At 42.7% G+C, this 25,774-nt stretch overlaps 1 protein-coding gene and 3 long non-coding RNA genes across 4 annotated transcripts; 2 read left to right on the top strand and 2 right to left on the bottom strand.

Moving 5' to 3' along the window:
• LOC124283840 lies at positions 1 to 3,871 on the bottom strand. Its single transcript, XR_006900413.1, has 7 exons — positions 3,685 to 3,871; positions 3,310 to 3,433; positions 2,455 to 2,631; positions 2,068 to 2,211; positions 1,750 to 1,961; positions 1,294 to 1,356; positions 1 to 744 (listed from the first exon to the last, which is right to left on the bottom strand). It is a non-coding gene; the product is annotated as an uncharacterized LOC124283840 (long non-coding RNA).
• Positions 3,872 to 4,442: 571 nt separating this feature from the next.
• On the bottom strand, positions 4,443 to 14,825 carry LOC124283895. The gene is made up of 8 exons (XM_046719935.1): positions 14,536 to 14,825; positions 13,618 to 13,826; positions 9,606 to 9,953; positions 8,558 to 8,615; positions 7,962 to 8,214; positions 7,149 to 7,280; positions 4,803 to 4,876; positions 4,443 to 4,558 (listed from the first exon to the last, which is right to left on the bottom strand). Exons 1-5 carry the CDS (start codon positions 14,716 to 14,718, stop codon positions 8,116 to 8,118), a joined length of 897 nt encoding a protein of 298 aa, XP_046575891.1. The 5' UTR covers positions 14,719 to 14,825; the 3' UTR covers positions 4,443 to 4,558; positions 4,803 to 4,876; positions 7,149 to 7,280; positions 7,962 to 8,115.
• Positions 14,826 to 15,036: 211 nt separating this feature from the next.
• LOC124283888 lies at positions 15,037 to 18,295 on the top strand. Its single transcript, XR_006900429.1, has 3 exons — positions 15,037 to 15,128; positions 15,485 to 15,575; positions 18,278 to 18,295. It is a non-coding gene; the product is annotated as an uncharacterized LOC124283888 (long non-coding RNA).
• A 1,597-nt stretch (positions 18,296 to 19,892) lies between these two features.
• On the top strand, positions 19,893 to 21,019 carry LOC124283906. The gene is made up of 3 exons (XR_006900432.1): positions 19,893 to 20,001; positions 20,360 to 20,411; positions 20,941 to 21,019. It is a non-coding gene; the product is annotated as an uncharacterized LOC124283906 (long non-coding RNA).
• Positions 21,020 to 25,774: the final 4,755 nt, after the last annotated feature.

The following is a 25,774-nucleotide window of genomic DNA, read 5'->3' as shown; positions in this document are numbered from 1 at the left end:
TTGTATGTCCAATATCTGCCTGTAGTAGGTAGTGTTCCCAGTGTTCCACAGTGTGATGTAGTTCAGTTCATTGCCAACTTGAAGAGGTCTGATATCCACATACAGTCGATCCTGGTGACACCTGACACTAAACCCCCTCATCTCCTGTCTCAGAAAGGGCGTACAGGATCTGAACAATGTCTTAGCCAAATACACTAATTCGGAATTATGTCGATATCGAGGTGGCCTCAACTCAACGGCCTGACCTGTTTGGAATCTATACATTTCCTCCACATGCCTAATGTCAAAATTCACCATGTTGACGGACTGTGTACGATACCCAGAACCTTTTACAATTTCTACTTTATCACCATATTCCTCGGAAATAAGATCAAGACACATGAGCAGTGATGAGTCCACCCGCAAATAATGTCTGTTGGGACAGCTCATATCTTGATTGAGTAATATTCAGAGAGATACGTCTCTTTGTCAACGCCCAGAAAAAGGTTTGGCGATATTGCTTCATCTTCTAGAGATTCCGGGTACAGATATTCTGTTTGTTCATTTGGAAGAGGGCCAACTGCAAGCCTAGCAATGTCGTCATGAGAAAATCCCTACCCGTATTCCAATGAAATCGTCCTGACTCTTGACAAACACTTCGATAAATTGGGGCTTGAAAAGTTCATGAAATCGAAACCAGAGCATGCAGCCAAAACTGCCAATCTATTTAAACTTGAAATTGGCGAACTTGTGAGACCCAGCCCTCTGAAAACATAAAGTATCATTGCCTCATGAGGGAATTCATCACAAAATATGTTAACTTTTCCGGATAAAAGTATAATTATTTATTGCCGACGACAGTACTAATTGTTTGATTGTTTGTGGAATTTCGCTAAAACTAGCAAAATAAGAGGCTTCTAAACATTTTCGTCCAGGCTGGTTAAAACTATATATATGTATATCAGATATTAGACGCCTGAAGTCATACATGATTTTTATGTTGCTGTTCAGAACTATTCACATGACCGTTACCCGTAGAAATAATATTTTACGAGTTTCCTATAATTTATCTTAGGTCCCTGGAATCGTTTAGTTTTCAAATACAGTAACTGACTATCTCTACCGTCTACAGATATACTGAAATAGATTTAGAAATGAGAAGAGGTGGCTTTATCAAGGGTGCGATGCTGAATGGTCATAGTCCCTGGTGTATTCTTAACACCAAGTAAATTAACATTGAATCTTGGACATGAAGTTCCTGCATTTTGTATTATTGAGTAGAGGAAGTAGTTCATGGAAAACAAATGATAATACCTTCCTTCTCTGAAGTGCGGTGGCGTGTCTGACTGCTCAGTAAATGCCCTTCAACGTTCACGCCTGCAATAAAATAAACACACGGAACATACATATATTTCTACAGTATTTTTTAATCACACTTCAATATCAATATAACAATAAATACTCTTATTGACGTTTAGTTTGGTGATAGTCTGTCCAACACGTTAACATCTGTGATAAAATTGGTCTACAGCATACCATGCTCGTGGGAAACGACTGACTTCATCGGGATGTAGGCTTGCTGACGTGGTCGGTGCATGTCATCGTATCCCAACTGTATACAGAGACTGATGATCAGCTGCTGGACTTTCTTTGTCCAAACCCGATTGTGCATATAGCGTCGTCATATAGCTGGCATATTAAGTACGGGGATAAGCAACAAACAAACACATATAATATAGAAATATTATCATGTCTGTTATATGGATGTACCTATGCCTTCTGTATGTGCTAGTTTAGCGAGTTGTCTTAGTTTGAGCGCCATCCTTGGAGTCATTAGCCGGGTGCTACAATATGACCAAGGTTCTGTTTGGTTCATGGAGGGTAGACAAGGTGTTCTACATCTTCGGGTGGAGAATCCACACACACTGATGGGACTCCCCTCAGGCCTGAACACAACATCACACATGTCGTAGTGATACAGCCTAGAACAGAACATCGGAATTATTAGTGTACAGAATAAACATGTTCTCTTGTATACAGTTTATGCATTGGGGTAGTCAGAAGCCCTGCAGTGTTGTATTTTCATACCTTTGCATATCTTCAGAGTTCAACCTGCTCAGGGCACCTTGAGGAGGCCCACATGCTTCATCCACGCTTTCTCCGGATGGTATGGTGTCGCCTACATTCAGAGTAGGGGCCTCTTTCGCACACTTTGCAAACGAGTGTCATCACCTGGAAGATATTAAAAATACATATATTTAAAAATACAAATATTTGGTATGTTGTGTTTTATAATGTGCTTACTCATTCTTTTGTGACGAGATACGTTTACTTAACAACGTTGATAATATCATATGACAGACACAACAGTCTCTAATGTTCGCTTTAGATCCTAGAGGACAAACAACAAAAAGTGTAATGAAAATATATTGAACAGATCAAAACAAATCAGTGATGACATGTATCATCCTTTACCATCGTCAGCAATCAGATCCTCAAACATCGCTTTGTCCGTACTTATGTTCATCCCACCGCCCTTCTTCATTGCCACGCACAACAGCGAGGTCTCTGTTGATGCTGACAAAGTCGAATCCAGAACAGACGCAAAGGAACCCAGTCTGTCAAAGGTCGTATTGTCAACGGTGTTGGCGGCTATAGGAGGATACATCGATGGTATTCACACTTAAGATATGGTTTGTTAGTGAGTAAACATAAGGCGTGTAACACCGTATTGCTTTCCTGAAACCAAACATATATGCAAAGGTTATCCTAAAGCAACATATATATATGCAGTAATTGTTTGCATTTGTTTCTAAAGGCACGTTTAACATGACCATGAAGACGTTTATCATTTAACTCTGGAATCTGGAAACATATGCGTTATTATTGTTAATGAATGGTACTTTACGACTATCGTAGCGCTAAGAGAGCTTGGGAAATCTAAGCTCTGGATTGCTAGTCTCGCACAGAGAAAAACATCGCACAGAGAGTGAATTGTTGCTGGGCCCCAAACCCCTGCTTCCACGATTAAACAGAATCCTTACAAAGAGAGATTTACTTTTTTATTCAGATAAGTTATTCGATAAAGGTGATTCATAAAAAGCAAATGATATTTGCTTACGCATTTTGTAACCTAAGAAATGAAAAATGTTGATCCTGACAAACATCTTACGCTTCTTTAACTTTGTACACAACTGTCTCACCTGAAATAATATATATGTATTCCTTTGATACATGACCGTAGATGACAATATGCAGAATATTATAGTGATGTGTTTGCGCCCAAACAAGAACATGGCAATGTCTGTTACAGCAGTTACGAAGACATACCTGGAAATCCTGTCAAGGTTACAACAGCAGCTCTACCTTCGTAGTGTAGTGAATTGTTTCCATGGTGACCATTAGGAAAAAGCTGGGCTTGGCTCATCCCAGGCAGCTAGTACTATGAGTGTTGCTATGGGAGATACAGTCTAGTTATATCACACACATGGTCTCTTGGACATAGTTTTCTAATGTTGCTATTACAAATTCCTGGTGTCCGGAACAGCTGCTGATATTTTTTTTAAATTGCCAAAAAATGTTTGCAGAGTAATTTATCGAATGTTATTAGTGTTACAGTATTTTAATGTGCATTGAAAACGCTATTTTGTTAAATATACCGCCGAACCAAAGTTTAAACTGTTACGAGAAACTCCACATACATACCGTTTGTCCACTCTGTTCTGACCAAGTGACTCAGTTTAGTGATTGCACGGGCAAGACGAGGTGTCACATATCTACTGGCACAGATGGTTGTTGAATGGTTGTTGTAGATACAGAACATGCTGATGGAGTCAGTTCACAAAGAGCACTTTCCTCAGCAGCAAACACAATGTCTGTTCCTTCCAAAACCTCGAACCTACAACAGAATGAACAATCCTTAAACAGAAATAACAGAAAAAAAATCTTTGAGCTGCCGATGTTATGATCTTGAATCCATCAAAAGAAGCATGAAGTTCGCATGGCGCACAGGTTATAGAGAAATAAAGTAAAGCTACCTTCATAAATTACTTTTTCTTTCTTTATCGATTATGCTGTAGGACAGAATAATTCAAATATGTCAACTTACTTGTTGAAGAGACTGCTGCCCCGTACAACCCTGTCAGTCATTTCTGCCACAATACCTGGTCCCAGGTGAGTGGAGGCCCAAGTTCTGCAGGGCCGTCACAATGGGCCAAACATGTCAGGGACAGGCTGGTCTCTGTGAGTGTCTCTCTTCGTGATTTTGGATTTTAACATAACATCCCTGAAACAAATACCTTTACTTTGCATACTGGTAATGCAAGTTCATGTCACAACATAACGCTATGTCTCAAGGTGTCATTTCCAAAAATAACTCGGAAATATTGCTGATTGTACCCATCCTATCCAATATGACTTCTATTTCAGCAAGTTCGGTGCTTACCATATGTTCAATCCAAATGCTTCAACGGAAAGAGCTGACTTTTCAACAGAGAACAATCCATCTACTGCAAGTGTCGCTTCAGTGCATACTTCAAGTCCACTAATGACAGATTCCATTTTCATGCTTGGCTTCCCTCTGTAAATTCAAAGTCAATACTGTATTAACCGTGTTACGGTAAGGTACATATTGCAGTGTACATATATTGTTAGGCGACTTGACAGGTTGGTAGTCTACATTTAACACGCGTATATATGTACGGCATTATTTAGTCATCTGCCAAACAAACTGTTTGATTATTTCATCACTAGTTATTCTGTATTCTGTCAGGTCTATATACACTGAACAGACAGACACATCACAACACGCTATACATGTGTACATTATTTCCATTGGCGGGTACAGGTTGATGGTTATGTCCTTTACTTTCCAGGAAACAGATGCGTTGAAGAAAATCTGAAAAGATGACAGCATGTTGTTTAGGTACAAGCCAATCTGCAGTCTCAGTTGCTGTTATCATGATATGTTTACGGTAATACATATACTAGTGGTATACCTTCACATTTGAGACCGCCTCCGTGGTGTAGTGATTAGAGCGTCCGCCTGAGAGCGGAGGGTAGCAGGTTCGATCCCCGACCGCATCATGCCAAAACACGTTAAAAATATGGTACTTGTTGGTCCCTGTCTGGCGCTCGGCATTAACGGGTACAACAAGGACTGGTCGGCTCGGAGTCAGCATAATATGTCTGAGTAGGGCATTCATGCTTCACTGCGGCATGGTATCTCAGTGGGCTAGCACTATAAAACCAGCATAAGTCTGGGCTAGTACAAGCTGCCGCACATACACATACACACATGCACGTCGTCATATGAGCGAAATATTCTCAAGCACGACGTAAAACCCAATTTCACCTCACCTCACCCTCACCTCACCTCACCTCACCTCACCTCACCTCACCTCACCTCACCTCACCTCACCTCACATTTGACTTATATACTGAGTCAAAAAGAAACTTCAGAAAATGTAATTTAAAAAAAAAAAAAAATGAAAAGTTTTTCTCTGATGATACATCTATGTATCCGAAATGGGATCCTTATCTTTCGACTCTAGAAAAACGTTAGCAAAACCCACTCAAACCCATCGATTCGTCGTGCAAATGACGTTAGTGCCAAATCAGGTTTTGCATGTGCAGTCGATCACGTGATCTTCGCATCCAAGTTTTCTTCATATGCACGTGTTTGCATTGGCCTCAAGAATTGAAAAAACACTTTTAAACAACAGTTCTAACGGTACTTCAAAATTCCATGATTGTCAAATGTGCAACGTGAACGTGCCGTTGGCATGTTGCAAGCGGGAAGATCAGTTATTGACGTCGCAAGAGCAATGGGATGCAGCCGTCGTACTGTGTATGACTTGCGAAGTCGTTTACAACAAACTGGCACCACTTCTGATCACCCAAGGTCGGGTCGTCCACGTGTGACGTCACGAGCAGAAGACCGTCAAATCGTCCTACGTCACCTACGTGACAGATTTCTGCCGGCTCAAGAACCAGGGCTGAAATGTTTAGAGGTCGACTGTCCTCACAGACCATTCGAAATCGGTTGCGGACTGCCAATCTCCATTCTCGACGTCCATATCGTGGGCCAATATTGACGCCGTTTCATCAACGTCAACGTCTGCTGTGGGCCCAACGTCACCTCCGATGGACCCACAGAGACTGGAATCCTGGTTTACCCTCCGATTCGCGGACGGCAGGCATAGAGTCTGGAGACGACGTCGTGAACGGTATGCCCAATGTTGTTTACAGGAAGTCGACAGATTCGGGGCGGAAGTTGCATGGTTTGGGGTGCTTTCTGTGGGAAAAAACGTTCCCGACTTCTGGTCATCAGTGGAAACCTCAAAGCGGCTGCTTCCCACGACCAGGTGCTCACCCCTGAACTCGTTCCTTTCATGGCGGCTCATGACCCAGGTCTACAGTTCCAGCATGATAATGCATGCTCGGCCGCATACCGCAATGTTGACACGAAATTTCCTTCAAAACGCTGGAATCAACGTCATGGACTGGCCATCGTGGTCCCCGACCTTAATCCAATAGAGCACGTTTGGGATGCACTTGGGAGAAGGCTTCGTGGTCTTAGGAACCAACCTCAGAATTTGCAGGAACTTGGCGCTGCCTTGCAAGAGCAATGGCGCAGAATCCCCAACCATGTGTTCACAAGCATCAGGCAGTCGATGGGAGAGACGGTGTTTGGCAGTGGTGAATGTGCGGGGCGGCCATACACAATATTGAACTGAGAAATTTCGCATTTTTATTCTTGTGACTCGACATTCTGTATACCTATGTTTTGGAACGGCGGTGTAGCCTAATGGAACTGATTATGTCTGACACTGTCAGTGTATCGAGTACATCACACAGATCTCAGCAATGAAATAATAACAATTTAACCATCTTACCATCTCTTGTTATTTAATAGTGCCCTGAAGAAAGAATGTGAAGTTTCTTTTTGATTCAGTATATATATTGCAGTTCATCTTCTATGGGACACAGAAGTAAATCTCTTCACGTAGTCCCCAACATAGTTTAGTGACATTGCAACACGTTAACCTTATACACAACATATCCAGTGACCGTCCAAGGCAAATGGTACATGAATGCTCAAATGGTACATGAAAGCTCAAATGGTACATGCATGCTAAAACAAATCAAAGAATGCATTCAACTACTACCTTCTGGAACACATTGACGGTGACGTTGAATGTGTCAGGAACAGCCATCTTCTACTGTGTCCTGTCCATCCGATGTCCAGGCGTGAGATGTTATGTCTCCGTGTAGCGATGATGATGCCTCAAACTTCTGCGCTACAACGGATTAAGCATTGAAATAATAACTACAGGCTGTGTGGTGTCGATACAGATCTTAAAGGCTGAAGCAAATGTTCCAACTGTACACCATGCAAACATACAATACAATCAAAGATAACGTTGATAATTGTTTCACCAAAAGGTAGCATAAAGTTCCTTGTCAGAATACATATGACTAATATATGGCTCATATATGATGGGCAAAACAGATCTATTGATATATTGTGTATCTATCCACGTATTTTTAAAAAATATATTGATAAAGGTCTTAGGAAAAATATGATAAAACAGAAACGTTTAAACAATATTTGAGGTGCAAACGAGAAATCTATCAATTTCATTTAGGTTGTTCATACTATGACAAGCTAAAGGTGACACACTTCTGAACGAAAGTAGAAAATATGTAGGGTTATCGATGTAGTGACCACACATTCACCATTGACAGGCACAGGATAAGAATATTATCGCTAAAATATTAAGTGTATCGCCTCCTTTGTCGTGTCATAGACGAGAGACGAGAAAATATAGCAATTGAATCTTCACAATATTGACACTGCATATTGCAATCAAGGACCTATGTCTACATCCCATTCATGACATTAGTACACAAATACTCTCAGATGACATCACCTGGTAGTAAAGACGTTAATCTACATAGTAAACTTCACATATACTCACATATTGTATATCTGCCACTTGCTCTGAACCCTGTTCTGCCTCTACCAGAGCCTCCGGTAACCAAAGACGCTTGCCAGAGCTTGTGTGTTGTAAGCAAGAGATAGCTCCACTGGAGGTAGTCGCCTGACTACAGCCACGGGTATGCGGATGAGTTCTATCGGCCCAGTCTCCCACAGGGGGTTGTGTAGTTCACGCCCATCTCCTGGTTGAACTCCACTTCAATATCAGCCCGTAGTTGGGATTCACCTTCGAGCTGTGGGGCAAGAAATATATATGTGAATGTGTATCGAACATCTGTTATTTATCAAGAAGCTAATGTTATTTCAGTCAGAATATATCAGCTGTATCATTAATTTATTTAATGGTGACATTGCAGAGAAAGGTTTAACTTCGTAATAACTGCTAAGCTAAATAATGCAACAATCTTAAGAAATAACGCATTGAAACATATTCTGTATCCACATTGATGCAATACTGCATGTAACATCTACTTGTGTAAGTTAATGTATATTTTGTTTACTCTGTATGTGGGCCTGAAGCGTAAAATACAATGAACTTCTTCTTCGAAGGAATGGTAACATACTGATACTTCTCACCTGTGATATGTATTTCACCAGTTTCGGCTTGTTGTTTACCTTCTTTATGAGCAGTTCACTGTAATGATAAAGTATACGGTTTGTCTTGACAAATTCAAGATACTCTAGATATGCAATATCACGGACTGGTAGAGTGATTTCTGATAGCGAGTTGAGTCCACCAGCTTCAACGATGCACCGATCGTATATTAGGATGCCTAATTCGCCACGATTGGGATCCTTAGCACATCAGATGACACATGCATGTACTAATTGTATTCACCAATACTGAAACATTCACAGCATGCTTCTACCAACTGCTCGCCAGACTCCCACTAACTTTCTGCTCATATAATCACAAGTGATTATAACAATACATACCTTTGCCTGTTATCCAACAAGGACCAAATATCGCAAGCAGCCTCCTATGAATTGGGACCACAATTATACAATTCTTATGGGCGTTGTCTGTGTATATGGCAAAACAAATAGTCGGAAAGGAACGAAAAAGCTGTGGAATATCCCTCATCTTCAGAGTAGGTGGCTCAAGCCAACGCTTGATAAAAATAAATGCACAAACGGAATACACCCCTCCTTTCATTCCACCCGCCATCCAGTCTGGCTGCCCTGTTTAAAAAGTTTGCAACTCTTCACACTGGTAGACCTCAGCCTTAACCTCTATCTGTAGAAAAACTTCAGGTGAGATGAGATGAATAAGTCTATGCCATTTGACCATCCGTGAACGGTGTCGACTTTTTGTTAGGTTAGAATTCAAAATTACCGACACTTTAATGATTCTGTAGGTCGTCAGACCCGAAAAAGGGATAACGGGTCAGGGTCGATGACTTGGTTGATTACCTGTCCTCATACCGTCAAGACGTGGATGAGTGCTCACACTATCAATCCTGTGACTGTCAGGTCAACATTTAGGCCAAATACTTACACGCCTAGTCATGTAGAACAACATGTAAAACACCAAAGACCTCTTGCTGCACTCTTGCTCTAGCTGGTTTGAACACATGGATATGTGATATAACAACATTGATATACAATATAACAACATACTCACAACACATATGACATGTCTGTTCCTCCATGACAATCCATGCACCTCACAGTGAAGTCATCCTTCAGCATAAGAAGGTCTTCTTGCGACGGAGAAAATGTCACATTTAACTGTCTCGCACCTGAGGTCTTGTGGACTGCAAAGTATTTGTCTGGGCCACTGCTTAGATTATGATGTTCATTGAAGGGTATTCTGGTTGAGAAATTGGCGTGCCAGTCGAGAGTCCCGAGTATTTTGGTGAGGATGTTCGACAAGTAACGGCGATGACGCTGCTTGGTTTCAACGGGCAGATCCGATCGTCCAGGGCTGTAGCGGAAGTGAATGTTGGCCTCCTCTATCATGTCATAAGGCCTTGAAATAAAAGAACAGCCATTAGGTTTAGTTATGTTTAGTTATGCTACCCTTTTCGTATTTCCGTGAATTAACAGAGAAGTTGGCAGCTTGTTACAAGAGAACAATGTCAAAGGGGATAGGGATGGGGTTGTCTTTAGAGTGTGGGGGTCGTGGGGGAGTTCTTTAGCACTTAATAAAATATATATACAGCATCTTATTGGACCCTAGTAATACAGGACATATCAGCATATATCTTCTCTGTGATACACAAGGGTAGTCCGCCCATTCTTTGCAGCATTTGAATCGCATTCCTTGACAATTGATGTCGACAGAAATCGAATTAACAAATTCTTTTAGGAAAACATGGCAATGCTATATAAAACCTTAAACGTATTTTATTGTGGCTTTAACCATTAATCGTTCAGTCATGTTCACTCTCGATCTATGCCCTACTGCACTACCTGTGATCAAGGCATCTGTCAGAACCAGGCACTATAGTAAGGACAAACATATTGCATAAAAGATATGAAATGTTCATAACAAACGACGGTGCGTGGCATGGTCATAAACAAGTGACCGAAACAATGCTTGATGATGGCTTAACATGATGCTTGACATGGAAATATTGCTGGTGTTGAGAAATATATGGTACGGTTACTCATATTGACATATTGTTACACTACTGGCGGATCTTTTACACGTTGAAGAGCATGAGTGAGTGAGTGAGTTTAGTTTTACGCCGCACTCTGCAATATTCCAGCTATATGGCGGCGCTCTGTAAATAATCGAGTCTGGACCAGACAATCCAGTGATCAACAGCATGAGCACCGATCTGCGCAATGGGGAACCGATGACATGTGTCAACCAAGTCAGCGAAGCTGACCACCTGATCCCATTAGTTGCCTCTTACGACAAGTATAGTTGCCTTTGTGGCAAGCATGGGTTGCTGAAGACCTATTTTAGCCCGGATCTTCACGGGTCTTGAACAATGAAATCGGGGTGGCCTACGCGAGACAGCTGTTATCGTAGTCTTGAACACATTCAACTTGTCTGCTACTTGTGAAAGTCGATTAGAAATTCGACAGCTTAAAATCATATCTGCCACTTTTGGCAGTTGAAGTTTTTCCAGTTGTTGTAGAGACTTTGTATGAAAGTTTCACACCCTGCAAACATGACCAAGCTAAACAGTTATGAATATACATTAATTTCTTAAAATACACCCCAGTAGTCTGCTTCGCTAGGTACGGGTAGTGTTCGTGATGGTGGGTTCGAACCCTGACTTTGTAGGTTTCTCAACATCATACCCCTACCTATAGTTGGGAAAAAACTACAAAACTGCAAAGTTTAACCTGTCTCGGACATTCGCTTACACATGCTCGCATGTATCCATGATGTCGGCAATGCCATACAAGTCCCTATGGCTATAAAACATAAAACGTATTCCACTTGCTCCTATTGACATTGATGTAAATTATGAAGTTGGTGGACATTTTAAGGATTTAATCAGTCAATAGCGCACGTTACTAGTGCCTCAAATCTCAAAAGGTAATTACATTAAATTTTGTTAATTTGCTATAATAATTTTAACTTGGCGTATCAAACACGAAAAACACTGTTATAGTCAAACAGAGCTCCAATGTGCACATAAATCATTTTGTGATGGATTGTTCTGTATGTTGCTGATGCAGGCGATACTATTTCAACTGGTGCAATACGAAACATCAACGTCATAGAAGAAGAAGAGGGAAACAGATTCCAGTGAAGGACACTGGGCAGGTCCCTTTCGTGAACACCCTCTACGGTATCATCCAAACATCGTCACGCCGAAGACCTGGGTTCGATTCCCCACATATGAATACATGTGAAGCTCATTTCTGGTGTTCCCCGCCATGACATTGCTGGAATATTGCTAAAAGCGGCGTAAAACTAAACTCAGTCAGTCAGTCCATCCACATTATTTCCACCGTTATTATATTCTGCCGTGTTTTACGCTAAATGGTATCTGTTTCGGCAGATAACGAAACTGGTTATTCTTTGACTGCCCCCATATGCAAAATTAGTTAATTCAAGGTAATATATTAACCATGATTGTCTCTGGTCGTATTCCTCTACATTTTACGAAAGCGGTTCAGTCACAAAAGAGCCGAGCCCCCACTGCAGGTATTATCAAGGCTCAAAGCTTGAGTAGCTGCGCTGTCACCACTTCAATGTTATCAGGAGACCCTCCTAAATTGTTGTCATCCGTTTTACTATCTCCAAGTATCCCCGGTAGGCGTCATGATTATATTATCATTTCGTCCGGTGTGTCATTTCCTTCCAAAAGTAATATCTGTCCGATAGTGCTAACAGAGACCTGAAGGAGTTTCTTTATGTCCAAGAAATGCTTATTTTAAGTACCAAACATCTGTAATCGTGTCGGTTTTGCTCTTTCTTAGAAGGGCGAAAACTAAACTTCGAATAGGTTTATTCCACGTATTACTTACTTTACAGGGAGTTTTCATCCAATACTTTTCTGAATATTTGACAACGTTGTGCATTAATGTCCAGTGTATACAGGCAATGAATGTGAGTGTTAGAGTTGTTGTCGCTCGTATAACATTTGGTGAGACTAATACTATAACCAAATATCACTCATATATATATATCGCCCTGTCTTCACTTTGTTGTACAAACTGTTAAAGGAATGTGAACTGGTCCAAGACATACTGAAATTAAACAACGATTCCTTACATTTTCAATTACATGAACAATCTCGATTTACTTTCTTTTTGTTTCTTTTTTTGTCCCGTATATATTTACTCAAATGATTACTTTTGCATGATAGAAACAGAAACATTCTATTAAATAATGACTAAAATGACTATCCCAGTACAAACTGACTTGGTGTCCCTACAGTTTCACAGTTTAATGGTGAACAGATAGAGAGCTAGTGTTTGACAACCTATGCTTGGATATATTGTGATAGAATCGTTGCACACAGCTCTCCTGATTTCAGCAAAACGTCACCACGCTGTCACAGTCACTACACACAGAAATCACCTAACGTGAAGCTTACTCAGACAGTACGTGATCGTCGACGTGAGACCGGTCTCCGTCACAGTCACTACACACAGAAATGGCTTAACGTGAAGCTTACTCAGACAGTACGCGATCGTCGACGTGAGACCGGTCTCCGTCAGTCACTACACACAGAAATGGCTTAACGTGAAGCTTACTCAGACAGTACGCGATCGTTGACGTGAGACCGGTCTCCGTCACAGTCACTACACACAGAAATGGCTTAACGTGAAGCTTACTCAGACAGTACGCGATCGTCGACGTGAGACCGGTCTCCGTCACGGAGTCACTACACATGTCACAACCAGAAATGGTTTGAAAATCTTGACCTCCCTTAACGTGAAGCTTACTCAGACAGTACGTGATGGTCCACGTGAGACCGGTCTCCGTCATTCCTGATTTGAGTCAGGTATGCGAGATCCCGACAGTTTGGCCTAATTTCGGGTTTACGTGATATTTCAGTTTTCCTTCTACAGATTTAGATTCAGAGAGACAGAGATGTAATGAACCTGTACCACTGAATCAGAAGCCAATCTGGATCTTTATGAAATCTTCATTTGCTGAACATTGGAGTTGTCGAAATTCCTTTCTGAACATCATGTATAAAACTAATCAAATCACTCACCCAGCAGGGACAACGTGTATGGAAATACGATATTCAGTTGGAAAGTAGATGCTGGAGATCTTAGCATAGATTCCATCTCCACCAGATCCCTGTGACGCATTACACCTCCATGTTGTGCTCCCCAGGATGAGCTGACCCACTCTCCAGTCCCTGCCCACATCCTTCTGGGTGGTCACCAACAGGATCCTGTCATCCACACACACGAGGCGCTGGAAAATATGTGTCCTCTCGTGATCATTCTTGTTACTAATTATTAAAATTGAATATAAGTAGATGTCGAGTTTCTACTAATATTTTCAAAATCAGATCAAAATCCACAAAATGAATCATAAATATGAAACCCTTGTAGGGTGGCTATTGAAACTAGTTTCCAACTAACAGCATATTGTCGGGGATATACACTAATAAGCAGAAAAAAGGAATTATACCAATGTCAGGCCTGAAAGGAAGATATTCCTAACGTGCAAGTAAATCACTTTGCAATATGGAATTGAAATGTCAGTATCGCCTGTGTACCCATTGTCCTCAAGACACGCCAACCCACGCCAGATTTGGTCAACGGTACTCGGTCATACATGTACATATGATCATATTTTTAATCTACTTTATCAGAAATTAGAACCAGAACGTCTCCACAAAAATCAAATTGTGCTAAAGAATCCATAATGCTTTCTGTCATCTGTGAAATGTTATAGACGAGTAAATGCATATGTTCTGAATTTTACCGCTTTGAACAGCATTTTATCAATTTCGACCATCGGATCCTGGCACGAATGCGGGACGCAACTTTAAATGTGCAACGGACTGTGGCGTCATAGTTTTGGAAGGACAACCCGTATCTCTGCATGGAGTATCAGATTGGTTCACTCAAACTATATATGTACACACAATTCATTGCAACCGTTCATACCCACATACCTTTAGTCCATCAACACTATCAAGATCAACAACATCACTGAGGACACCAGAACTGTGAAGCTTGAACCGTTCTCCATTGTCGTCAGTTGTGAAGTCCACGTTGTGGTGGAAGGAGTTGTCGGTAGAATGACTGTCGTGTGGGAACAGCCCCGATATAACAAAGAAGAAAACCAGACGCAACATGACAAGCCTGCGGTGTGTTCAGCTGTACGCCATGATCTGTTATATACGCTTGATAAGACAGAATGTATTCTTTCGACAGCTCTGGTTAGGAGTTAAATAAAACCCAGCCAAACTGAATACGTTATCTTTCTGTCACTCACATTGCTTGTAACGCCTGCTAAACTGCTGTAAGTGCATTGGATAATAAAAATAACTTGTCAGGTATATACAGTAGGCTGTTAGCTAAGGTTCCTCCAGAGCTGCGCGTACACCGCTATCATGAAGAGCGCCGGCTGGGTGGGGAGCCACCCCCTCCTGCTACTGTGCTCATACAGTCAGGGTATTTCTTCCAAGACGACTACGACCATCAGTATACCTACTCCTCTGTGTCGGAACTGTTCGGCCATAAAAATATCACCACTGTTCTGAAGGTAAGTTGTAATTATTAACCTGTAATGTGAACATGCATTTTCAAAGTTTCAATATTTATAGGAAACCTTCAGCTCCTGACATTCAAACTAAGTGGTCGACACGCTTTTCCCACAGCCTTGTACACCGCTTAACTATATATAGGACTCAAGCTTGAACAGTGTAGTAATTTCATATATTGCAAAATATACCAATTTCATCACAGATATACCGTTTACTTCTATTGAAATCTGTTTCGGAGATAATCGAAACTTATTCTATGGCGCTGACTTGTAAATTATCCCCCCAAAAATTGTAAGCCAAACTAGAATACTTTGACGGAATTAATGACCGCATTGGTGTTTTTGAATACCTTCAGTTCAAGATCAGAGCCCTCAGTACGACAGAGGATGGCGGGAGACTGCATTCGTTACGTGTGATCAGTATTGTGCAGTTTGCAAATGGCAGATGTGAGTATTCTTTCACGTGTATTGTTGTCCAACAACATCTTGATACATATATACTAAACACAAAAACGAAACCTCACATGTGTCACTTTATGTCCCAAACATACCCCTTTAGTTTTAGTGAGTGAGTGAGTGAGTTTAGTTTTACGCCGCACTCAGCAATATTCCAGCTATATGGCGGAACCCCTATAGTGTGTTGCTAGGGATAAATCCGGGTTATCGATGATAAGGCATTAAGCTGCGTCAGGTGCACCCTTTAAAGTCAACGGTAGGATGCTGGGGTCGCTATTTTGTTTCATCTGTATTGATGTTTGTTCTGTACCGCGTATGCCCCTCTCGTGTTCACAACAGCAAGACAACGTTGTCTCATTGAACACCCATGAACACAGCGTTAGGCAACCTGCACCATTGCTGTACCAACTTGGCGCCCAGCACTTCAACATTCTGGGGTTGGTTGATGTCTCAAGGCACGAAAACTATTCACAGAGTATCCCATGCGTGTCCGATTGGATTGTGGTCAGTTGGTCTTGTGACCACTCCATGACGTCAATACCCGCATTTTGCAGGATATGTGTCAAAACAGCTGTGTGTGGTGTGGCATTGTCATGTTGGAATTGGAGGTCTAGACCATGAGCAGCTACGAACCAGGTCCAGGTCAAGGAAATGGTCACGATATCCCGCTGCATTGACGTTCCCACCAATTACGAGAAGACGTGAGGTCATGTTCCCGCAGAAAGCTCCCCAAACTATTACGCTGCCGCTACGAAATCGATCAGCTTCATGTATGCAGCACTGGAGTTGACGTTCAGCGTTCCGACGCCACGCTCACACTCTTCCGGCGGCAAATCGCAGCGTAAACCGTATAAACAACCCCATTTCATTCTCCTGGTCCCAGTGCATGTGCAACTGTGCCCAGCGTAGACATTCTTTTACGGTTTACCTCGGTCAGAATCGGCATAAACAGTTTCGAGTTCCCTAAATGGTGCGATACCGGTTCACCTTGCGGTCATCAACTGACGCAGCCGGCATGTGGCGTTACGCCCCCGTCCTGACCTGGGGCGATCCGTCTTCTGCATCTCAGGGCACGCGTAACAGCCACAGTACTCTAGCCAGTACACTGGCAGTTAGGAGTGAGTGAGTCTAGTTTTACGCCGCTCTCAGCAATATTCCAGCTGTATGGCGGCGGTCTGTAAATTATCGAGTCTGGACCAGACAATACAGTGAGCAGTCAGCAGCGTGAGCATTGATCGACGCAATTGGGATACCATGACATGTGTCGGCCAAGTCAGCTTGTCTGACCACCCGATCCCGTTAGTCACCTCTTACGACAGGCATGGGTAACTGAAGATCAACTCTAACCCGGATCTTCACGGGTTGGTAGCAAGGAACATGAAACTGTGGTCACGTGAACCCGCACACGTGCAGGGTCGCGATTTCACAAAGAGCGTGCTGCATGCACCCGCGTGGTTTACCACAGTTGGAATGCGTGGTCATGGATGCGTCAGGTCAGACCTAGCTTTTATGGTATTTGACCACATTACCTACCTTGTAGACCCCTGAAGATCCAGGTCAGACCTAGCTTCGTGGTATTTGTCCACATTAAACTACCTTGTAGACCCCTGAAGATACAGGTCAGACTCTAGCTTTGTGGTATTTGACCCACATTAACTACTCTTGTAGACCCCTGAAGATCCAGGTCCAGCTTTGTGGTATTTGACCACATTAACCTTCCCACATTAATCTACCTTGTAGTTTCCAGACCCACATGAAGATCCAGGTCAGACCTAGTTTTATGATCCTGGTAGACCCCTGAAGATCCAGGTCAGGTATTTGGCCCATTAACTACCTTGTAGACCCCTGAAGATCCAGGTCATATGACCCACATTAACTACCTTGTAGACCCCCAGGTCAGACCTAAGATCCAGGTCCAGACCTAGTTTTATGGTATTTGTCGACCCTGAAGGTCCAGGTCAGACCACAAGCATTTGTTGCCCATTACCTGCAGACCCCCTGAATTCCAGGTCAGACCCTGGCTTCACACACATTAACTACCTTGTAGACCCCTGAAGATCCAGGTCAGACCTAGCTTTGTGGTATTTGACCACATTAACTACCTTGTAGACCCCTGAAGATCCAGGTCAGACCTAGCTTTATGGTATTTGCCCACATTAACTACCTTGTAGACCCCTGAAGATCCAGGTCAGACCTAGCTTTATGGTATTTGCCCACATTAACTACCTTGTCGATTCCTGAAGATCCGGGTCAGAGCAGCAACTCATGCTTGTCGTAAGAGGCGACTAACGATATCGGGTGGACATGCTTGCTGTCTTGTTGTGACACATGTCATCGTATCCAAATTTGTAGATTGATGCTCATGATGTCAATCACTGGATTGTCTGGTCCAGACTCGATTACTTACAGACCACCTTGATATAGTCGTGATATTACTGAGTGCGGCGTTAAACAACAAAACAACCTTGTACTACCCATTTTCAATTTAATTCATTTCTCCAAATGTGAAGTTTCTTCCTTTGTTCAGTATACAATCCTCAGATAAACCCTGTCATAATATATGTTCAGATAATAATGATCGTAAAAGCCGAGGGAAATGAGAATCGTTTGGTCGCAATGTGTCACCTACCTGATATTGTGGTTTCGAAAATGTGTATTCACTATCAAAACAAATATGTTTTCCTATTTTGCAGACTTCAGTAACCCAAAAGGTTGGAATTTGAAACAATGTGAGTATCTTTACAAGCTGTTACGGACATGTAGTTATGGTTTTGTCTTCAGCAGGAGGTGGTTAACGTAGCAATCACGTGTTGCCATGACAGAGTTCTTCCCGGTGCTTTTGTCATGAAATGGTTATGTCTACATAAAAACTATACAAGTGAATGACCCTAAGCACTGAACTGAGTGAGTTGATGATAAATAGCAGGTAATATAAGCGAGCACTATTTTCATAGCACCGAACGGATCGTTTTGGAAGATTAACGTGAGTCCTGAATGGCACTAATCGATATACGATCGATATAATACCTCTTTACATCAGTTTGGAATTGACAAATGTTTGTTTTGATTGAAATGGGGTTGGGGCTGGAGGGATGTGTGAGGTGGGCATATGTGTCAGTGCGGATGTCCGTTCTCCCTCCCAAACCGTTGACATACACGTTATATAGGTACGCTTAGTGTCAATCAGGCGCCTTTGGATGATTTGAGATTTGTTGAACGTGAACATGCATTTGGCATTCTCCAACCTGGCCAGTCTACAATGGCTGCTGTACGTTCCATGAGATGCAGTAGACGGACAACAATTATTTACAAACCGAGGACACTTGTGCATCGAACAGGTACGACATCTGATCGCCCCAGGTCAGAACGGCCACGTGTGACACCACATGCATGTCGAGGGCAATCAAATTCGGTTACATCATTTGCGTGATGTTTTATGACCGCAACGTCAACCAGAAATAAGCTGTGTAGGGGTCGTTTAACTGCCCAGGCCACACGAAACCGCATGCGCGCTGTTCATCTTCGTGCCCGACGTCCTGATTCTGAGGTAAACCGTAATGAACGCTGGCACAACTGCAGCTGCGCTGGCACCAAAGAGAATGCAATAGGGTTGTGTTTAGAGGCGAACCTCGTTTTACGCTGCGATTTGCCGACGGAAGAGTGCTAGTGAGGCGTCGGTGCGGTGAGCGTCACGTCACGCCCAGTGCTGCGAACAGGAAGTTGACAGATTTCGTGGTCGTATCGTAATGGTTCGGATAGCTTTCTGCGGGAACGTACGCTCACGTCTTATCGTAATTTGTGGGAACGTCAATGCAGCGGGATATCGTCACCATTTCCTTGTCCCCGAGCTGGTTCATGGCTGCTCATGGTCCAGACCTCCAATTCCAACATGACAATGCCACACCACACACAGCTGTTTTGACATATATCCTGCAAAAGGCTGGTATTGACGTCATGGAGTGGCTATCGAGATCACCTGACCGCAATCCCATCCAACAAGTAAGGGATGCTCTTGAAAGAAGTCTTCATGCCTTGAGACGTCCGCCCAAGAATGCTGTTGAGCATGAGTCTGTTCATTTGTTTTATTTGTTTTCTTGTGTTGATGTTTTAGGATCTTGTATGTGTTATGGGTCATCAAACAATTGTATTTCGTCCACTTGTGTATAGCACCTGTCTCTTTATACACCTGCATCATGGTGATCGTACCATCATGTTTGATTCTGCTGGGTGACATTTGCTGGAGACTTCTTCTGATTCTTTAGACGTCTTTATAGGTTTTTATTACTCACCTTGCAGATTCCTGTTTCGGACAAGTACTAAAGGATCTATTGACCTGGTCCATGTCCATCCTAAAGACGAGGACGAGCTGGTGGTCATCAAGAAAGCTGTCACCAGTCTTTTCTCTGTTACTGTCAGGGTATACATTGCGATACTATATGTAAAACTTCAATGTCAGAGAAAAAGCATCCACGATTTTCTGCCCAGACTAATGCCATTGGGTGTGAAAGGCCAAATCGATATGAAAATCACATATAATATTATAAGCACTTGTATGAGCTTAGCTATTACATTGTACAAAATCAAATTCTTAGATTTAACAGGTTGACACACTGGCTACTCTGTTGAGCATACTTTGTGCTCCATGTTTCTTCTCTATAATTATGAGTTTGTTCTGATATACATTTGCGGTGATTAATATTAATGTTAAGTTAATCCCATCGTGTAGCGGCATATTTCTACATGCATTGTATACATTTTGTGTCATTGTTGTCAAGGACTCTGGAGGAAGCACGAACTCGTATGAGACAACAGATCTAGATCACCTAGGTGAGTTATCCCTTGTAGTGAGTGGGTCAGTATGGTTTTACGCCCTTTTTAGCATTATTCCGGCAACATCACGGCGGGGGACACCAGAAAAGGGCTTCACACATTTTTGGAATTGAACCCTCGTCATCGAGGTGACGAACGAACGCTTTAACCACTAGGCTACCCTACCGCCGCTACTCCTTGTAGAAAACAGCCACGTGTTGTGCTGCATCGCTAGTTGAGGACGGTGTCATAGAGCAGGAATCAAACAGTACAAGTATGACGTGCATGCGTTCAGTACGATACAGGGACGCTTGGGCGTAGTAGCGAAAGCTGAAGAACCCGGTAGTTAAAGCTGAAGACCATAATGGTCTATAAGGGTGCAGTGTGTCAACCCTTTTTCCGGTGTCCCTCGCTGTGATATTGCGAGAATATTGCTGAAAGCGGCGTAAAATCATGCTCACGGGCACAGCTGACATGCATTTTCATGGCTTAACTGAAAACTAAAATTTAGTTCAATTATAACACATGCTTTGGTTTACTTATCCAGGAAATCTAACGCACAAGTACAACGTGGTTACGACGCCGTCTGGAAGAACATTGACTCGTTCCCACTTCAGTCATGAGAGAGGGCAGAGAGAACTCACCACAAGGTAAGACCACTCTGTGATTCAAACTATTGTCAACAAGAAAACAACCTTGTCACTTTCCCCGCCCGCGGGCACATTAGAATTGTGACTGTTCATATAGTAATGAATAATATGAAACTATACATATATGTAAACTATTAACACACATATAAAGCTTTAAGAACAGATAGACACTACGATCGCTTTATGTCATCAGATGAAACGAGTACATAGGAAATAGATACAGACAAAACGCCCTGAGAAAATATTATTTTATAGCGTCGACTTTTCAAGGCAGTCTTGAATAACGTTCTTGAATATGTGTCCTCTTTAAAAACTATGCTATCGGACAAAAAGACAAAAAAATGGGCTAATTTCAGAAAACAGGTAGCAAGGGAAGTAACTCCGGGGAATATTAAGTGCTGATAATTACCTGTTTCATATGCATGGAACTTCATGTAACTTCAAAGCTTCATGCGGTTTGCATTATCATGAAAACATGCAGCAAGGGCCATTTAAGTCTGTATAAACTAATTTAAGACACCATTTTATCAAACGCGTTTGCAGTGTGCTAAAAATTATAAAGCAAGGGGCATAACTCTGTAAAAGTGAGTGAGTGAGTTATTATTTAACGTCACATCGGCAATATTTCAGCCATATCGTGACGAGTGAGTGAGTGAGTGAGTTAAAATTTATCGTCACATCGGCAATATTTCAGCCATATCGTGACGAGAACATATGTGACATTGAAATGGAATAGATGTATATTATAAAACCTGTCGACGAAGGACAGTAAAACAACTCGAATATCAAAATTACAACTAAAACTAGTGTGGAAAATTAAAACTAATAGCACTATTTGGACAATACAATATAAAACTGGCTATAGATCGCCAACAACTGAAGGTATAGATCACCAAACTATTTTTCTAACTCTGTAAAACATCAATTTGAGACACATTCTTTCAAACTCATTTTAGAGCATGACCAGTTACATCAGTGTCTCCAACTTAAATAGCTTTTAGAAATTTGTTTGGAATTGTGACCCCTTTGAGAAGAATGAAGGACGGAAGAATACGTTCCAATATCCCCGGCACCCATTGCACCCTTTTGTTGGTGATGTTTGTTGGGTGGTGGCGGTTTGGTTAAACAATATATCGTCAATTCACTTCAGACTGAATCTGTATTTTGTGACATACGAAACGACCTGGAAACTGGTATGTGAAGAAAAATATAGTCACGAGATTGGCCCTTTGCCTTAGTCAAAAAACAAATGTTTAACTAGCCTTACCTCATGGTGATGTGCATATTACCTTGTCATCCGATACAAAGATATGAAACGTAATTGATCCTAAAAGTATCCTATCATGAAACCAATGACTCGATGTCGTTCGGCAAGAGGAAGCACGCCCCCAATACCATCATATGACAACGAGAACACATCACTTTATCACCTACACTTTGGACCTGAATCGTGGGAAACTAACTAATTTTGGTTATTTTACTGTATCTTTGGTTTTTGCTATGGTATGGTTTTCCTATTGTATCATCCTACCATGATCTAACAATTCTACAAACAGTTTGCTGTTTTCTCTTGCTGTACAGCTTTGGTTGGTTGTTTTTTTCTCGCCTCGTGTCATTATTCACTTTCGGTACTCCCTTGGTTAGTCTGGACTTTGTGTTTGACCATTTCTGGTGCCCTTTTCTTTCCGTTGTCTACCATTGCATGACGCTCGGTGCTGCACTCCCAGACGCTCGCCTCAACACTGCAATAGGCATACAGCACCAATATACAATTCTGAATGTGAAGGTGTTACTATAGACACTGAACTACACAGGACTTTGAAGCCTCAGCCTCTCAGTTCTCGCCTCGGCCACGGAGGCAATGTCATAGGATCTAACTGTGGACAATACTTCACTCTTGGATCACCTAGCCACTATGTTCCTCTGGCAAGGGCCAATTCCGACGTGGTAGGTCACATCCGTTCAGTGCTAGCCACCACCAATGTGATTCGGAGGACTGGGCTGCTTACTCCTTACTGGCAGGAGGAATTGATGAAGAGACTTTGTTTGTGGACTTTGTTTGTGGACAAGATCGGAGCATAACACAAACGGAGATAGTGCTCAGGTCTTTGTATCACTTAGCAAACCTGTCATCAACGACTTCCAGATCTTTCAACCTCTACCAGTCAAGGAGGGATGTGGTTCGTGGAGCCCCGAGAGCCCGCGACAGATAATGTTTCAATGACTTTTAACGTCGTCCCGTTTGGAAGCCTAAATACAAATGACGCTAATATGCAGGACATTCCCGCCCCCAGTCGTCCATATCCACGATATATCCGTAGGCGGGAGACACAGGGTCTTCTGGTCCATCTGGACATTCCTAGAAGACCCTTTTGTAACCAATATCCTCAAGACGGGCTACCAGTTGCAAATAGCCAAGTCGCTGCCTCTGACCAACCTGCCCTGGTCACACGAGTATTCCCGCGCTATACACCAGCGACTGTCCGCCAACATACAGACGTTGCTAGACAAGAGTGCTATAGAGAAAATGTTAGAGCCCAGAGACTCCCCAGGGTTCTACTCTCCATCTACTTTGTCCCCAAGAAGAACTCAGACAAGATGCGGATGATACAGAACTTGGCGGTTTTCAACAAGCTGTATCTTTGGGTGATGCCACATTTCCACATGCTGTCACTGGACCAGCTGTGTTACAAGCTGTCCCCACAGGATTGGCTGGTCACTTACCCATCGACGAACCTCACCGGAAGTTCCTCAGGTTCACTTTCGACGACCAACATTACCAATAGAAAGTCCTGACATTTGGCATTTCCACGACCCCGTGGCTTTTCACTCGGATCACAGCACCGATCAGTTGTTACCTTAATCTTTGGGGATCGAGTTTGACCCATACATCGACGATTGTCTGATGTAGTGTCAGCTGCTACGCAGACCAAGGGATTTTGTGCTCAAGCTTCTCCACCAACTCGGTGGGATTATCAACCGCAAAATGTCCCATCAAGAACGGTCTCAACAACTGACATTCACCAGGGATTTGTTCCTGATGGGCCAAGACCTCCTCAGGGTTCCACCATACAGAAGTTCCTAGGCCTCACTCTACGGGGACTGTCACAACCGCTCACACTAAGGGAATGGCAGTCCCTCCAAGATCTTACTCTCAGAGGGAGACTGATTCAACGTTTCCTCTCACCATTCATCCAGTTAGACGACCACTGCCCCTCCAATATTACATTCAGCGATGGATGATAGAGTGAAATGTCTGAGGCAGAGTCTTCTAAACCGAAGAGTTTCCACCCAAAACCTGTATGATGACAAATGGTCCTCGTTTTGAGAAGTTCTGTGCAGAGTGTTCTAAGAACCCAGTCAAAGATTCTCTTCATTTTATTGCGGAATTCCTCCTTTACCTGTGCAATACTCGTCATCTGAAGGGTGGTACGATCTCCACCTACTTTGCAGTCCTCAAATCTGTGTTGGCCGCCAAGTCTAAAAGGAACGTCTCCAAGATCCCTGAACTTCTGGTCATAGTTAAAGCTTTTGAGTTGGAGGACCTGAAGTTCAAATTCCAACCTCCAGCTTAGAATCTCAACATGGTTCTGCAACACCTTCGTGCATCTCTTTACGAGAGCAGCTTTTTGAGGACTTGTACAGGAAAACAGCCTTCCTCCTGGCTCTCGCTACGGTAGCCAGAGTCAGTGAGATTCATCCCATAGAAGTAACGAGAATTCGCTTCTAACAGACACATCATGGTTCCATCCATTTGGGTTTCCTCTTGGACTTTGCCAAGAACAAGTTGGTCGACAACCGGACCGAATGTTCGTTGTTCCTTCTTTGTCCTCCACAGTGGGAAGGGCTGATGCAGAGGAACTCGTCCTGTGTCCTGTCACAGCCCTCAAAGAGGACACAAATAAATCATTAGCCAAGAGACGCTCAAGGAGACGTTTTTTCATCCCATTCTCCTCTGTGGCCAAGGGTGAGGTAGACAAAAACACCATCGCTTTGTGGCTTCACTGGACCATCCTCGCAGCCTACGACTCAGCTGGTTCACATCACCCCCATCGCCATCAACCCACGTGAGATTCGGGCCTTGGCGTCTACCATGCCATTATGGAGTCCCAACCATTATCGAGTGTTGTTTCTGGAGATCTAATACAGTCTTCACCAGCCAGGGATGGCTGTCGAAGGTGTTCAGGGACTTCAGTACTTTGGCCCGCTAGTGGTAGCTCAGCAACTAACGCAGCCTTACCATCTCTCTCGGTAATGATAATTTGTCCCTCACATCACCCACTCACTCACTACTGTCCGATCAACACGCACATTACGTTGGATCGCTTCCTACCTGCCCGGACCTCAGGATTTAGGATAAAACTACATGTTCTCACTGTCACATGACGGGATTGGGGGCGTGCTTCCGTTTCATGGTAGAATTCAACAAGGATACTTATCGATCACGTTCCCAATCTTTGTATTGAATGAGCAAGGTAACATGCACATTACCACGGCGTAAGGTAAGTATTTAAATATCTAAAATATTTAGATTATTCGGACATATGGTCATAGATTTGGGCATTGTTTCATCGTGTGGTGGAATGAACCAAACATCAAACAAAAACATTAACATTTAAGGCACTATTATTCTATATGCCTTATAAATATAACACATGTTCATTTGCACAGACTCTACACTATCATGACGACGGGACGTTACACAGAGGTCATGCCTATGACAAGATCCTC

This window comes from Haliotis rubra, unplaced genomic scaffold, assembly GCF_003918875.1.
Source record: "Haliotis rubra isolate DU_JTF1 unplaced genomic scaffold, ASM391887v1 Scf1097, whole genome shotgun sequence".
In the NCBI taxonomy this organism is placed as follows: domain Eukaryota; kingdom Metazoa; phylum Mollusca; class Gastropoda; order Lepetellida; family Haliotidae; genus Haliotis; species Haliotis rubra.
Note: the sequence above shows the minus strand (reverse complement) of the source record. Positions and strands in the feature narration are given on the sequence as shown.